This window comes from Mercenaria mercenaria, chromosome 2 (assembly GCF_021730395.1).
Source record: "Mercenaria mercenaria strain notata chromosome 2, MADL_Memer_1, whole genome shotgun sequence".
In the NCBI taxonomy this organism is placed as follows: Eukaryota; Metazoa; Mollusca; class Bivalvia; order Venerida; family Veneridae; genus Mercenaria; species Mercenaria mercenaria.
Window position 1 is genome coordinate 28,997,371 of NC_069362.1, and position 18,070 is coordinate 29,015,440.

Below are 18,070 nucleotides of genomic sequence, written 5' to 3' on the forward strand. Positions count from 1 at the left end.
TTTCAAGACCTACTGACCTAGTTTTTGACCGCACATGACCCTGTTTCGAACTTGACCTAGATATCATCAAGGTGAATATTCTGACCAATTTTCATGAAGATCCCATGAAAAATATGGCCTTTGGAGAGGTCACAATGTTTTTTCTATTATTTGACCTACTGACCTAGTTTTTGAAGGCACGTGACCCACTTTCTAATTTGACCTAGATATCATCAGAAGGAACATTCAGACCAACTTTCATACAGATCCCATGAAAAAATGGCCTCTAGAGAGGTCACAAGGTTTTTCTATTATTTGACCTAGTGACCTAGTTTTTGAAGGCACGTAACTCAGTTTCGAACTTGACTTAGATATCATCATGGTGAACATTCTGACCAATTTTCATGAAGATCTCATGAAATATATGGCCTCTAGAGAGGTCACAAGGTTTTTCTATTTTTAGACATACTGACCTAGTTTTTGATCGCACGTGACCCAGTTTCAAACTTGACCTAGATATCATCAAGATGAACATTCAGACTAATTTTCATACAGATCCCATGAAAAATATGGCCTTTAGAGAGGTCACAAGGTTTTTCTATTATTTGACCTACTGACCTAGTTTTTGATGGCATGTGACCCAGTTTCGAACTTGACCTAGATATCATCAAGGTGAACGGTCTGACCAATATTCATGAAGATCTTGTGAAATATATGGCCTCTAGAGAGGTCACAAGGTTTTTCTATTTTTAGACCTACTGACCTAGTTTTTGAAGGCACGTGACCCAGTTTCGAACTTGACCTAGATATCATCAAGGTGAACATTCTGATCAACTTTCATAAAGATCCCATGAAAAATGTGACCTCTAGAGTGGTCACAAGCAAAAGTTTACGGACTGACGCACACACGCACGGACGCTGCGTGATCACAAAAGCTCACCTTGTCACTTTGTGACAGGTGAGCTAAAAATTCAAGAACTAGAGATGGAAGGAAACATTTCTCAAGAGCTAGTGAAACCTGGAATGTTTAGTTTAACTGAAAACAAATCTGAAGAATTAATGATACTTGAATTGGAACCTTTACTTTTACATTAAGAAATGCCTTGAATCATTTTCAAAGCATGAGAGGGTGAACCATGACTTGGCACTAATTTGAACAGAAATTTTTCAGTTCTTAGAATGCTATAATGTGACAGATTTCTCTTTATTTCTCTTTATCATTTTCAATTCATATTTTATGTTTACCTTCATTTGTAAGATATTATCAAGCATCTGAAAGACAGCCGGTCTCCCAGCTTTCACAAGCCCTCCCCCTCGTGCTTTCGGATCCCATCGTAACATATTCCGCAACCACTGCTCCAGATACGTCTGCATTGATCTATTGAATGTATGTAAATTTTGTTTCACAATTTTCTGCACAAATGACTTCAAAAATTATTTCTCATGAAACAATAGATGTTCCTTTCACTTTTTATGCATTTTAAAACCATGTACAATCTGTAATGCTAAAATATGAAATAAAACCTATGCCATGATTCTGAAGAAATATGTAGGAATATATTAAACTATTTTGACAAGTCTTATGTTTTGCTACCTGCTAAGTCTGTTTGCTGTTGGTACTGTTTTATAAAATTTAACTTCCCCGTGGTCGTCAATCTTGGCACAGATATCTTCTGGAGACTTCTTACACACTTCTTTATGCCTGTAAATATATTTAGTAAAGTGTAAATCAGATAGATCCCCATGAAGCCACATATAACTAGCATCGGTGTACTTGTGATAATTAGCTGAATTTAATACTTTATCATTTCAGCCAAATTGCATCACAAAAGTTGGAAGCTTATTTCAAAATTACTTGAATCTCCTTTTTTTTTTTTTTTGAAAAACATTGAAATCAGCACTGAATTGTTTACAGCAATAACTCAGAGCTCAACATTTTCAATGTGCAGCACATCCACAACCATGGTCCCTTCTTATCCATACAAAATTTAAACTCTATATGAGCCATGCCATGGGAAAACCAACATAGTGGCTTTGCGACCAGCATGGATCCAGACCAGCCTGCGCATCCGCGCAGTCTGGTCAGGATCCATGCTGTTCGCTAATAGTTTCTCCAATTCCAATAGGCTTTAAAAGCGAACAGCATGGAGCCTGACCAGACTGCGCGGATGCGCAGGCTGGTCTGGATCCATGCTGGTCGCATACCCACTATGTTGGTTTTCCCATGGCACGGCTCATATGTTAATCACAACTTTTGACTTCCTATAGAAAACAACAGGGACCCATTCTCATGCGAAAATGTACAGTATAAACATTTACACAAAGAGATATACCAGTTTAAATATAAGCCCCCAAAAATAGTCCCTCTCTGTGAAAATAATAAAGAACTGACCACTGGACTGGAGGACTGTTAGGAAGGAACGGTCGATATCCTGTGATACATTCAAACACAACTGTACCAAAAGACCAGTAATCTACAGTACATGTGTACTTCTGACTGGCAAACAATTCTGGAGCCTGAAATATATTAAGCACACTTTATTTTTTATCTACTTCTTATCTACCCTTACAAACCATAGCTAACTAAATGCTGAGTAAATACCAACTAAATAAATATGGGCTGGTAATGTGACCTGACCTCTCACCCAAACACTCCCACTTCCGTGAAATTATTTCAAAATCAGGCCAGTGGTTTCTGAAAATTTTAAAGTTTTTCCTTTTGGTGGCAACCAGAATTCAGCATGGATGACCCACATTTGAAGGAAACTGAAATGGGAACACCTAAGAAATATTCCTGTGGAGTTTGGTTGAAAATGACATAGTGGTTTAGGAGGAGATGTTTTTTAAAGAAATTATAGAAGACGGACAGACAGACAACAGACATCTGATTATACTAAAAGCTCACCATGAGTACTTTGCTCAAGTGAACTAAACATTCAGCCTTCAAAAGTGCAATTAGAAATGATAAATTCTTTTCTCTCCATAAATTAACATATTTTTATGCTTAATGTTGAAATAATGACACTTGTAATATTGTATATATTTAAAGCGTTTTACTTACTAGATATTGCAAAGTTCCAACAAATGAGGTGCACACACTGCCTTGGTCCAACTCTTTAGCATAACCAAGATCTATAATCTTATATACAATCTGAAATAAAGTAAAAATAGGATGTCAATTTTAAACATAAAATCATTAGTAAAAAGAGTAATAATGATTCAAAAAGACTTCAAGATTGTTGTTTCCTTGGCTGGATGCTTCATACAGGTAAGCCTGCAGTACATTTTCTGTATGCATAGTCTGACTAGCACAACTGGGAGGGGGGGGGGGGGGGGGGTTAATGGGGTGGTTGTAATGTTACTTTTTAAGATATGCTCTTGACACAAAAAATGATGAGACGATCTGACCTTGCTGTGACCTTGATCTTTGATCTAGCACCCTGCTTCATGCACTCTGCACTTTGTCTCATCATCACCTACCTACATCCCTAGTTTGAAGTCAATACCTTGCATGGTTAATAATAAGTTATGCTCTGGACACAAAATATGACAGACAGATTTGACCTTTGAGCTCAATTTGTGACCTTGACCTTAAACCTACAGACCAAGTTCATTTCTCTGCATATCGTCTGATCACTACCTACCTACATGCCAAGTTTGAAGTCAACACTTAGAATGGTTAACAAGTTATGCTCCGTACACAAAATATGACAGACAGATTTGACCTCAGCTCAGTTTGTGACCTTGACCTTTGATCTACAGACCAGGTTCTTGGGTTTTGCACATCATCTCATCCCCACCTACCTACATGCCAAGTTTGAAGTCAATACCTTGCATGGTTATTTAGTTGTGCTCCGGACACAAAATATGATGGACAGTTTTTATCTTTTAGCTCAATTTGTGACCTTGACCTTTGACCTACAGAGCTGGTTCAATCGCTCTGCACATCATTTGATTGCCATCTACCTATATGCCAAGTTCAAAGTCAATACCTTTAATAGTTATAAAGTTATGCTCCAGACACAAATTATGATGGACAGTTTTTATCTTTTAGCTCAATTTGTGACCTTGACCTTTGACCTACAGAGCTGGTTCAATCGCTCTGCACATCATTTGATTGCCATCTACCTATATGCCAAGTTCAAAGTCAATACCTTTAATAGTTATAAAGTTATGCTCCAGACACAAATTATGATGGTCAGTGCAATCATGCAAGTGCCATCACATTATACGTCCCGTTTTTCCAAAACAGGCATACAACAATGTATTTAACATGACTTTCTTTCCTCATTTTGAGTTTTGTAATATAACTGTGAATATTTCACATTATGTTTCTGTTTGTTTACATTTTGCCGAACATGTGCACATGGCTGTGTCGTTTAGAGCAGAAGTTCACTATAAGGAAGTTCATCCAAGCTTTTTCTGTAATGTCGACAAAAGCATAAAATACACAGAGTGTCTCTACGATATGAAATACTCAGACAATGTGACTGGTGCACGATGGAAGATAAATTGCCACTTTTTCAATATGCATAGTACCCATTTACTGAACCGTGTGTTTAAGGTGAAAAATGCGCAATTGAAACTGGTTAAACATTTTCCTGTTCAACTCCATGGTTTTTATAGTATACCTAGGGGTAGTGTATATTATGTACAGTGTCATTTTCTTTCTGGTCTGGTGCCAGTGTTTTTGACGCATAAAAATTGCTTTCTAAACAACATGAAATTTTGATTTGTTTGTTTTGGGTTTAACACTGTTTTTCAACAGTAATTCAGTTATGTAATGGTGGGCAGGTAACCTAACAAGTGTTCATGGATTCTGTACCAGTACAAACCTGTTCTCAGCAAGTAACTGCCAACTTCCCCACATGAAATAGATTTAGAGCGAATGATTTCGTCAAAGTGAACATATGCCTCGCCTGAGGATCGAACTAATGATCAGTAGATCTGCGCTCTCCCTATTAAGCTAAGTGGTCCAGCTTCAAGTTATCCTTTGGGAGCAATGATCTGTCTAAATTCTTTGCAGAAATCAATTACACTACTTAAGGATCAAACTCACTTTCTACGACTCAAACGTAATACTGTGTTGCATGTTGGTTATAATGTTTATGCCAAATTATTTCATAGTCCCTTGATGTAGTATTGATATTGACATGAAAAAGCAGACAGGCATACTAATCAAAGTACAAGACACTGTGATTTCTACATGCCACTCTTTCACAATAAAACATGTAAGTACTGAGGCAACCTATAGCTTTCATACTGACACCAGAAAGTATTAAAATTCTGATAAATAATACATTTAACACACCTTGTCTTCTACAGTGTTAAGGACAATATTTTCTGGTTTCAGATCCCTGTGAATGATCTTTTTGCCATGTAGATATTCCACTCCTGCAGACACGTCATGTATCAAACATCGTATTGCAAACTCCTTCAGCCCGCAACAATTCTGTGGCTGATTCAAAATCTGAAATAATACATAATATTATGATTTTACAGTATAATGTTTGTTTCTAAATTATATGTATTTGCAAAGTTCACATTAAATGCCATCTGTTATGTAACAGATGTTATGCATAAAGAATATATAACTGATCAGTGATGAATAAGTAACCTAGATGTCCATCACTTTAGGCTACCAGTAAGCATTGTCAATACATGGCTAACATATCTACTTTCAGGGGCATAGCTGTGTATGTAAATTATTTTGAGGTGTCTGGAGACATGCTTGCCTGGGAATTTTTTTTTATCCTGAAGCAATACCTTGGGCAACTCTGACTGAATTTAAATAGTGTATATCATTAAGAATGGTATTACCAATAGCACTACAACATTCATCAAATCTATTCTACAAACAGTTTGGAAGTTTAAAAGAAGACAAGAGCTGTCTGTAAGACAGCGCGCTCAACTTTTCTCAGTGCTTGACTCTGAATTAGAGCTTTGCCAGTAAAAAAAAAATCCAAGTTAAAAAGGAATATAACTCTGTCAAATTTCAAACCAGAGTTATGGGAATTGTGTCTCCTGGTGTAGACTTTGATAGTAAATAACTATTTTGAGTTTCAAGTCAAAAGCTTTATTAAATAGTAACAAATATATTTGACTTTATCAAATATTTTAACAAAACATTCTAGTTTAAAAAGGGACATAATTCTGTCAAAATTCAAATCAGAGTTATGGGGATTGTTTCTCCTGGTGTAGACTTTGACGGTAAACAGATTTTAAGTTTCAAGTCAAAAGCTTTGATAGTAACAGAGATATTTGACTTTATCAGAAATTTTAACAAAAAAATTCTAAGTTAAAAAGGGGCATAATTCTGTCAAAATTCAAACCAGAGTTATGGGAATTATGTCTCCTGGTGTAGATTTTGATAGTAAATAACTATTTTAAGTTTCAAGCCAATAGCTTTGATAGTAACAGAGATATTTGACTTTATCAAAAACTTTAACCAAAAATTTTAAGTTAAAAAGGGGCATAATTCTGTCAAAATTCAAACCAGAGTTATGGGGATTATTTCTCCTGGTGTAGACTTTGATAGTAAATAACTATTTTAAGTTTCAAGTCAATAGCTTTGATAGTAATACAGATATTTGACTTTATCAAAAACTTTAACCAACGGCGACACCGACGCCAAGGCGAGTTCAATAGCTCTAATTTTTCTTCAAGAAGTCGAGCTAAAAATGCAAACCTTGTGAAGTTTCAAGAAAGTAGAGCCAAGATAAGCAGATGGTAACACATTTCTGTTTTTGATTTTAAGTTTATTCATACGTTTTTATGGGGAACTGTTGTTTTCTCATTTCCATTTCACAAGTCTGATTATTTCAGAAATCATAAACAAAAGCACTGTCCAGATGAGCCATAATAAGAAAGTAATCTTGGAATAAGATATTGCTTTCTGTCCAACTTTTTGCCAGATTAATTTTGAAAATTTTAAATAGTATGACAGGCTGGTTATTGTTTTTGTTTTTCTAAAGCAATATGCTGCCTCTCAATCGTTCTCACTGTTATCATTCGATGCTTCGTAATCAAAATAACAATGTCAACACAAATTTTAAAGTGCTTGCCAGTCATTGTGCCCATAATGTACCCCCAACACCAAAAACAATTAAAAATAAAACAAAGTGTACCTCCAACACCAAAAACAAGATAAAAATAAAACAAAATGTACCCCCCAACACCAAAAACAAGTTAAGATAAAACAACAAAACCCACTGGCATTAAGTAGGCTATTTACAATACACTACTAACATTTACATTAATGAATTTTGAATGTTTCAAGAGATTCAATGTATGACCAACTTAAGACCATGTATGATGCTCGCCAGTGTAGTGGAAAAACATCTTACAGTCTGAAAACAGAATAAACAAGAGCTGTCACAGGAGACAGTATGCTCGACTATTTCGATGATGGATAGTGAAATTGGGCAACCCAAGGAAGTTGGAGCCGTCACTGGAGTGTCAATTACTCAAATGTGGATGAAGATATTGGACAATAAATGTAGGGGCACAAGAAAAGCCTGCCAAACTCAGAGAATCAAGTATAACAATTTGGATCTTTAACCCTTTGCCAGCTGGCGGCAGTAATTCTGCCTTTGCGACCAGTGCAGACCAAGATCAGCCTGCACATCCGTGCAGTCTGATCATGGTCTGCACTGTTCGCTATTCAGTCAGTAAATTTTCAGTAAACACCCCTTCGAATAATAAATGGTATTGCCCAAATTGAATGATGGACCAGTCCATTATAGAAATTTAGCAGGCTAAGGGTTAAAAACAGAAATAAAAATAAGACAACTTACTTAAAACGTCCACTTACATAGATAACAACATTATTGTATCACTTACTCTTCTTAGATCTCCTCCTGAACAGTATTCCATGGCAAGTAATGGAAGCTCAGTGGGTTTTACATCCAGAACTGTCGGGACATTCATAGCAGAGATCACATTGTCATGTTCTAACCGCTGCATGATCTGGACCTCAAGCTGCCAACGCTGTTTGTGTTTATCTGTCATCTCATTCTGCAGGCGGCATTTCTTTAAAGCTATCTTCTCACCGGTTTCCTAAATATCAGTTTTTATAGTATTTTTGTGAAGAGAAAAAATCACTTAAAGATACAATACTGTAAAGCTAGAAAAGCCAATTTCATTAGGTATATGTTTGTTTTAAACCAACATGACTGAAAGTTGCATTCTGCACACAGACTCAGTAAGGTTAACATTTGCACCAACTTTGATCTTTTCAAATCTTCCAAGGGTGCAAAAAGATATGGAGCAGGCATGAAACATTAAATTTTGATCTTTTATTTGACTTGAAACTGAACCAACACTGATGAAGTTGCACTATGAAGATCCTCTCATTATGGTGAACATTTTAAAATTCTTCAAGCTGTTAAAAAAAAATCATGCACCTAAGAAACACTGCTTTTTGACCTCTGACCTAATTGTAAAGCCTTGAACCCATATGAATGAAAAGTGATTTCTTGCATGTCTTCTCATGTGTGCCAAATGATCTGAAAATCCCAAACAGGTTAACAGATATCTATAAGACAAGAAGCACCTTTGACCTCTGATCTCACGCAATTATTGTGACTTCCTTGACCTTTCACACAATACCTCCTCTAGTAGGCTCTACCTTTCACACAATATCTCTGACCTTCCACACAATACCTCCTTGACCTTTCATACAATATCTCTTTGACCTTTCACACAATACCTCCTTAATCTTTCATACAATATCTCTTTGACCTTTCACACAATACCTCCTTGACCTTTTATACAATATATCCTTGACCTTTCATACAATACATCCTTGACCTTGAACAGACAATGCTGACAGCTGCACTCTGTATGCTGTACCATTTGCCAAGATCCCAGTATTTGCATTTGTATACATTGTAGAAAGAGACAGAGGTGACACAATTTTGTGACATACATGTATTGCTTTTCCCCATTTAAAACTTTCATTTCACTGTTTAAGCAACCAAAATAAATCCCTAGATATGTACGCGCACTGTTTTATGATGGACATGCAGATAACAGTTACTATACTAAAATTCTAAAAACTATAGATAGAAGAATAACTTTACTTGCTGGTAGTGAACTATTTTTAACTTTTTAAGTACATGTACTGGCAAGTCAAAATTTACTGACAACCTCAAACAAAATCCAAAATGACATTACTTGTACATACCTCATTCTTCCATAATGTGACAGCCCCAAACCCTCCAGATCCCAGCATTCTCTCCTCCTTCCATGGTCCTTTTCTTATAACCTGAGACATATCCACACACTTGATTCAACAAGGACATTAATAACCTGAAACTATTTCATTTTCAACAATTCAAATTTAACATCATCAATGAAAGTCTAATTCTTAGTAAAAGCAAAATGTTATTATATAAAGAAACTGCCATGGCCATCTGAGTAGACTACATCATGTAGCTGTCAATTTTCTCAATTTCAACTATTTGATGACATTACCTACAGAGTGACAAAGGCTAATTATCAAACTTGGCCAAGATAATATGAGCTGCGCCATGGGAAAACCAACATAGTGGGTTTGCGACCAGCATGGATCCAGACCAGCCTGCGCATCGCGCAGTCTAGTCAGGATCCATGCTGTTCACTATTAGTTTCTCTAATTCCATTAGGCTTTGAAAGCGAACAGCATGGGTCCTGACCAGACTGCGCGGATGCGCAGGCTGGTCTGGATCCATGCTGGTCGCAAAGCCACTATGCTGGTTTTCTCATGGCATGGCTCATATGTCAATAACCATTCTGTCTAAGTTTGGTGGACTCAAGTTATTAAGCTGACACTGTCATATTTCGCTATTTTAAGTAATTCAAGGGCCATTACTAAAGACTGACAGGGACTATCCAAATGATTATTGAGCTTTTATTTTATGCCCATAAACACTGTGACCAACTTTGGTGTACATAAGATAATGCAACAGGGAGCAGACACTGTCAATTTTGCCTCTGATATATTTTTTTTCCCGGCACTTGTTTATTACAAGAAAAATATTTTATATTTCAAACATATAATACACAAGAGGACCATGATGGTCCTGAATCGCTCACATGTCCCCACATGACCCACTTTTGAACTGAGTATGACGTCGTTTTTTCTATTATTTGACATAGTGACCTAGTTTTTGAGCTCATGTGACCCAGTTTTGAACTTGACCTAGATATCATCGAGTTAAAAATTCTGACCAATTTTCATGAAGATCCATTGAAAAATATGGCCTCTAGAGAGGTCAAAACATTTTTCTATTATTTGACCTAATGACCTAGTTTTTGAAGGCATGTGACCCAGTTTCAAACTTGACCTAGATATCATCAAGGTGAAAATTCTCACCAATTTTCATGAAGATCTCATGAAAAGTATGTCCTCTAGAGAGGCCACAAGGTTTTTCTATTTTTAGACCTACTGACCTAGTTTTTAAACATACGTGACCCAGTTTCAAACTTGTCCTAGATATCATCAAGCTAAACATTCTGACCAATTTTCATGAAGATCCATTGAAAAATATGGCCTCTAGGGAGGTCACAAGGATTTTCTATTTTTAGACCTACTGACCTAGTTTTGAACCACATGTGACCCAGTTTCAAACATGACCTAAATATCATCAAGGTGAACATTCTGTCCACTTTTCATGAAGATCCATTGAAAAATATGGCCTCTAGGAAGGTCACAAGTTTTTCTATTTTTAGACCTACTGACCTAGTTTTGAACCGCACTTTACCCAGTTTCAAACTTGACCTAGATATCATCAAGATGAACATTCTGACCAACTTTCATAAAGATCCCATGAAAAATGTGACCTCTAGAGTGGTCACAAGCAAAAGTTTACGGATGCACGCACGCACGGACGCCACGTGATCACAAAAGCTCACCTTGTCACTTTGTGACTGGTTAGCTAAAAATAAAGAATTATATAGGAATATATATATCACAAATCTTATTATCTTTATAGGAAGAAAAACATGTTTTTAACTTTTCAATATTCTACCTAGTTTATAAAACTGATAAATATTTATAAAACATGGCATTCAGTAACAACGATGGATGCTCCCTGTCACGGAGATTGTGTTAACAGTGTTTTTATTAAGTTTTGGGGGAACGGTGGCGGGCCCTTAAGGAGGGGAAAACTGCACCGTAACCACTAACATAGAGGAAAAATTGTGTCGAGATAAAAGCAATATTTTTCATGAATATGTTACATTAAAAAAGAAAATGATTTAAAACATATTTTAAATGATACAGTTTTCATTATCATGTACATCTAGAAAGGGTTTTGTTGATTGAGATATGTAAAAAAAAATATAAAAATTTTGGAGGGGAATTATGCTGTCAGCATGACTTGTGATTCTTTAACACTACACTCCCTCTAACTGATCTCTATGAATATATGAAGTATCAAGTCAAACCTTATATAGTGTTCCAGTTATGCTCAGGACAAGGTTTTCAAAAAAGGGAGATAATTAAAAAATTGGACCATCACAAGTTATGGTTTTTTGTCACTGCACTCCCTCTCAATGACCCCTATCAATACGCAAAGTAAGAAGTCAATACCTTACATAGTATTCAAGTTATGCCCGAGAAAAGCTTTTCAAAAAAGGGAGATAATTCAAAAATGGGACCACCTAGAGTTATGGTTCCTTGTCCCTGCACTCCCTCTCAATGAGCTCTATCATTGTGTGAAGTTACAACTTAGTTTCTTCAATACTTTTTTAGTTATACTCTTGACAAGAAGTGTGAATTGTGATGGACTGACAGATGGACAGACAGACAAGGTGCTGACTATATGCTCCCCCCGCCCCTTCGGGAAGCATAACAAGAGCTGTCGGAGGACAGCAACGCTCGACTATTCAACAGCCTTGTCAGTGACAAGTGTGTGAAGTTTCAATCCATTCCAATTAGTGGATACTGAGATATCAGATTACATACAAAAATTTAACCAAAAACTGCTAAGTCGAAAAAGGGGCATAATTTTGAAAAAAAAAAGAGTAGAGTTATGGGACTTGCTTAGTGCATGTCAGATCATGTCAGTGAACAAGTATGTGAAGTTTCAATCCATTCCCATTAGTAAGTACTGAGATACCAGCTTACATACAAAACCTTAACCAAAATTTCTAAGTCGAAAAAGGGGCATAATTTTGTAAAAAAGCAAAATAGAGTTATGGAACCTGTGCAATGTAGGTCACTTCATCACAGTGAATAAGTGTGTGGAGTTTCAATCCATTCCCACAAGTGGTTACTGAGTTACCAGCTTACATACAAAACCTTAACCAAAAATTTCTAAGTCGAAAAAGGGGCATAATTTTGTAAAAAAGCAAAATAGAGTTATGGAACCTGTGCAATGTAAGTCAGTTCATCACAGTGAATAAGTGTGTGAAGTTTCAATCCATTCCCACAAGTGGTTACTGAGTTACCAGCTTACATACAAAACCTTAACCAAAAATTTCTAAGTAGAAAAAGGGGCATAATTTTGTAAAAAAGCAAAATAGAGTTATGGAACCTGTGCAATGTAAGTCAGTTTGTCACAGTGAATGGGAGAGTCCAATAGCTCTACTATTCTATGAATAGTCGAGCTAAAAAGGAATTTGTTTCTGTCTTGCCAACTTTATTCGTTCTGAATTTAAACCATGATCTGGTGAACATTTGTTTCTTATTTATTATTCTACATTTACTGAAATACATTGAATTCTTACAACTTCATTGCACACATCTTCATGGTTAGTGGGAACCCCACAACTGCCCTCCAATTAGCTACTATTGCATAATCACCGATTAGCGGCAGATGTTGGAGTTGTTTATTGGATGAGGGGGGTGGGGGACACTTATAATATATTTAAGAAATAATTTATAGCAAAAGAGTGTGTTAACACTATTTATGCACGATGCACCCTTGTGAAATTATTTGTATGACGTATTACCGCCCGAGTGCATAAATAGTGTTAAACTATGGTTTTAGTATAAATTATTTAGATTCTTATATGCCCTTAATCTGAAACAGTAGATAAAATATAGTAGCGCTCTTTCTTGGTCGCAACAAAAACACTGACGTCATTCTAGAGTAAGAGTGTTTTCACAGAGAAAAGCATATTAGAATAGTAGATCTACACCTTTAACATAAAAGTATTCAGATAATCATATATTTATGTAAACTAATCCATTACATTTGAGCACCACTGTGCAAAAACTAGCATTAGGGCTTTTTGACCAGCATGGACCCAGATCAGTGCACATCCAGGGCACTAGACAACTTTTGGGGACAGGTACCTATACCCTCAGGAAGGGGAATTTTTTGTCCTTTTAAGACAAAACGGGGAAGATTTTAGCCATATATAAGTACTACTTTTCACACTTATTAATACTGTTTTCAATCATTTCTAACTAATGTAACTATATTGCAGCAGTAACCTTCCTTAGAGGCACTATAATATAACTTGAAAGAGAGTTCATTATCTAGTTCTGTCAAACAACCTGTTATCAGGGGAATTTTCTTCTGAGAAAGGGGAAAAAACATTATTTTATGAGGGGAATGGGGCCCATATTCGACTCCAAAAATGGCCAAACGAGTGCCCTGACATCATAGTATACCAATTATTCGTCCCTGCATCTATTTCAGCACTTGTATGCAACTGATAAGTAAACAGTCTGACGTTGGTTTTTGCACAGCAGTGCTCATTTGTTACAGTAATTACAATGTAAGATCTAATTTATTAAATTTGAAAAAAGGAGCAAGTGCAACCTTACAGGTAACATTTTTTTGCCGTAACTAATTGTAATTCAATAGATTAAAATCACTAGCTTAGTCATCCAACTAGCTACGCACTGACACATTTAGTTTGTTTGTTTTGTTGGGTTTAATGTTACATCTACACCATAGGTCATATGGCGACTTAAGCTTCCAGCTTTAATGTAGGAGAAAGACCCCAGCCAGTTGGCTGACATGAAGAATTCAATACCCCGACTGACTCAAACCCACATTCGTGAGGGACAAGTGATTTAAAGCAAGCGACCTTTATCAGGTCCCAGAAATCTCACAAATTAGCTACATAGCTAAATTTAGCTATATATAGTTAGAATTAGCTATAAAACCATAACAATTACACAGAATATGCCAAAATCAAATGCAAAATAGTCATTTTCCTATCCCAATGGTTTATATTTATTGATTTTTTATTTTGTTGGGTCTAGTTTTTGTTTTTGTTGTGTTTAAAGTCACACCGACACAATTATAGGTCATATGACGACTTTCCTACAGCTTTAATGGAGGAAGACCCCAGGTGCCCCTCCATACTTTATTTCATCATGGGTGGGCACCTGAGTAGAACCACCAACCTTCTGTAAGCCAGCTGGATGGTTTCCTCACATGACGAATTCAATTCCCCAAGTGAGGCTCAAATCCACATCGATTAGGGGCAAGTGATTTGAAGTCAGCGACTTTAACCACTCGGCCAAGGGGGCCCCCAATGGTTTATTAAGATGAACGAAAATTATACTAAACTAAGATCTTCGATATCCTATTTTCAATTAATTTAGGAATCGTGCCAGATTTAGCCATACAGCCATATATATTCCAGATGATTGGGATCTGTATTACAAACTGTAGAAGTAGAAATACCATCTAATGAACTTGCTCATCTTTTAATAGTCAGTCCCAGACAAAGCACCTCCCAGTTATAATCAGTATTGACTGTTGGGCAGTAAACTGTTGATGTAGATAGCTAATTTGTGACTTTTCTTGGACCAATTTATAACCACTTGGTCACAAAGGTCCCCTCTGTAGTCCAAATAATAGGATGTTTCGGGACAGCGTGATAACTAACATTTGACTGTCGCTGTCTCAGTCACGTCCAAACTTATTCTGCATATTTCTGTTTGGAAATCCCCAAATAAAATCCGTTGGGAACATTTTCTGGTATTTGTAATGAATATATTTTGTACATCTCTGGTATTGAATTTATGTTGAGTCATTAAAGCATAAACTTGCCTCGCTGACATTTTATGTATGTATATTTTTTGTTTTATTTCTGTAATTTAGTGTCATATTGGCAGTCTGCTGTTACTGAAACCGGTGTCAGGGTAGACATCTCCTTGCACCTGTCACATCATATTTTTGAAGGCAGTGGCTAGGTAGCCGGTTCCGGCTGCCTAGACTAAAGGTCTAGGTAGCCGGTTCTATATATATGCATTATTATGTACACTGAAGTCAAGGTAGCTGGCTTTGATAAACTTTATTATAAAGGATCATTATATAAGTTAAATAAATTACATTTTTGTGACTTACTATTTACTTAAAATTTGTGATTTACCTGTTTATTTTGTCGTATTTACAAACTTGTATCATATCGGCCGATATTAAGTTATGTTATCAACAAATGATCAAAGTGTTGTTATCGTCATCCGCGTGTTTGAATGGCATGTTTAATAAAAAATTTAATAAATTTTTGTAGTTTTGAAATTGAAATAAAAAAGATAGATGATTTCAATTGTCTGCGATCCTTTAGAATTTGGCCCTTAGAATTTAGTCTTTTGATATGTACATGTAATTTCACATTTAACATTCATCACGCTACCTCAGGCCTCGATCTTAACCTACTTTTGCTGGTAGCCAGCAGGGCTACCAACTTGTGAAATCAAGTAGCCCGACCAGGTTTCTGGTAGTCCTGTTTTGGAAAAGAGAAGAATATATTACAGTCTTCGCCTTATTTTTTTCAGCACTTGTCCTTTCGGGCAATTAAGTTAAGAAAACCACTTGCCCGAAAACATTTTTAACTGTCCGAAATCATTTTGTTTATAAATATGATGTATTTTAGTTTATGCTTGATTCAACATTCATTTATTTAAATGGTAGGCAACTAACCTACCCACACCATCCATGGGCAGGCTAAGCAAAAGTAAGTGAATAACATGCTGCAATATTCAAGTAACTAGCAGACAGAAATTATGGGAGAAAACTGTAGAAAAAAAGTAAGACCTATACCAGTATTTAGTTATATGCCAGGCATGGGGTTCAAATTTGCACTACCCTTCTAAAACTTACTTTTTTAGCCAGGGCCTTTTAAATATAGTGTAGCTGTTCAAATTTAACTGCAATAATGGATCAGGCGGTATAATTGCCCGAGATTGTCATGGCATTACGTCATGTTTTCGCGCCATGTGACACATCACTGTCTGATCGTACGGCCTCGGTTCTTTAAATTGCAGAGAAGAAATCAGTAAAAAAGGTTTATTCTTTATTTTTTTTAAAGCGAATGTGCAATATCCCGTATAAACTGACAGGTAAATGTGTCAAACAATAATAGTAGATTCCTACCTCTGTTACCTATTTGCCCTCAATGAATTTACATTATTGTTTGAAAAGAATATCTGACATAGTGTCGAGTCAAATAAGACATGTACAGATATTCATTTACTTATTAAACTTATTAAAAACCACAACGACATCATACTGCTTTATGTTAAAACAATCATTGTTTTTATTTACGTTCATGAGGTCCCGTAACCTATTCATCCGTACTTGCAGAAATCTGTTTGCCAAAAATCGTTTTACTCGATGTATTTAAATTGCTGCCGCTTTTTCATTATTTAAGATGTTTTAATTCTGTTTTTTTTTTGTACTTTCTTGTCAAAAGTCTGAATTTTATGACCATAGTATGTATTATTTATTTACTTTTAGAAATAAATAAATAATTAAGATCGCGCTGTTTGAAATTTTACAAATTTCTAATTGTATGAAACTTCGATAGTTTTTATTAAATTTTGCCTACATTTCTATCGACATCTTATTAAGCTCGTTTTTGAATTCAAACTGTATTACTTCTAAAGTGGGGCTGAAAGTTTGAAGCAATTATATTAAAACATGAATGCACTATAAGCGTTTTATGTGTACGTGTCGATAAACATTTAAGTAACGGCGATACGATAGGTCACACGTGCTCGTGGAATGGAAAATTACTAGCATGACGTTTTGATATCTTTACGATTTGCGGGTAAATTCCAGTCAATCCAGGTAATTTTCGTGTTATGCTGACCGAAAATATCGTCGTCATTTAAAAGGAAACATCAGATAAATCGGTGAAATTTCATGCTTTTATTATTAACAAGTTTGAAAACTTAGTAGCCCGACGGACTACCCAGCTTGGGAATTTCGGTAGTCCGTCTGAAAAACTGGTAGCCTCGGGCAACCGCCAAGATCGAGGCCTGTACCTTAGAATAAATGTTCAAACAAACAATTAAAACCAATCAAGATCATTGACTTATATACAAATCGGCGAAGATATTAATAAGTAATTAGTTAATTAATTAAAGACGCACATAGAAGTGCGAAAGTGATGGTTACTTAAAATTTTCACTTAAAAAAAGGCATACGAATAGATCAAACGCCGTTATGTTCAGTAGAACCGCATCATTTAATGTATGATGATGCTCTTTGTTTTATGTTTTCTTAACTGTTTGTTTTGTTTTCTTTTAGGCTTCTTTAAAGATTGAATCAGTGTATCTCGAATATGTATCGAGTACATTTTAACATAACAAAATGTCCGCCGATATCATATGGGTGCGTAAATATGGCAAAATAAACAGGTATTTAGCATAAATAGTAAATAATTAATCACAAGAAATGTATTTTATTTAACTAATATAATGATCCTTATAATCCTTTATAGATACAGTTTATTTAAGCCGGCTACCTTTACTTACATGTTCATATACGATATGTATATATAGAGCCGGCTACCTAGACCTTTAGTCTACGTAGCCGGAACCGGCTACCTAGCCACTGCCATTTTTGAAGATTTAAGTCTCTTATTTAAAATTATAGATTAAATTCAACCCATATGAAGTTTCTACATCATTATTAATGTTTGATTTATTAAAGCAAGTAAGTCTGACCAGTATATTATGACTTTTTTTAATCGTTTCAAGTCTTTGTTTTCATAACAGTAAAATGCAGATATGTGTAAGGCTTAGAGGGATGACAACTATTAAATATATCAGATCATAAAATATGTCACCACAATACAAATGAGTAAGGCTACCTCTGCCACATTTTGACAAGGCTTTAGTTGTACATGCACT

General features: G+C 35.7%; 1 protein-coding gene across 1 annotated transcript in view; it reads right to left on the reverse strand.

Annotated features, from left to right (window-relative positions):
- LOC123563603 (inhibitor of nuclear factor kappa-B kinase subunit alpha-like) overlaps positions 1 to 18,070 on the reverse strand; it is a 45,001-nt gene that overhangs the window by 26,600 nt on the left and 331 nt on the right. The window contains exons 2-8 of the mRNA XM_045356481.2: positions 9,167 to 9,297; positions 7,822 to 8,037; positions 5,291 to 5,449; positions 3,041 to 3,130; positions 2,372 to 2,496; positions 1,574 to 1,681; positions 1,225 to 1,357 (exon numbers count right to left, since the gene is read on the reverse strand). Of these exons, the coding sequence (XP_045212416.2) occupies positions 1,225 to 1,357; positions 1,574 to 1,681; positions 2,372 to 2,496; positions 3,041 to 3,130; positions 5,291 to 5,449; positions 7,822 to 8,037; positions 9,167 to 9,256 (921 nt within the window). The 5' untranslated portion in view covers positions 9,257 to 9,297. The remainder of the gene's footprint in view (positions 1 to 1,224; positions 1,358 to 1,573; positions 1,682 to 2,371; positions 2,497 to 3,040; positions 3,131 to 5,290; positions 5,450 to 7,821; positions 8,038 to 9,166; positions 9,298 to 18,070) is intronic.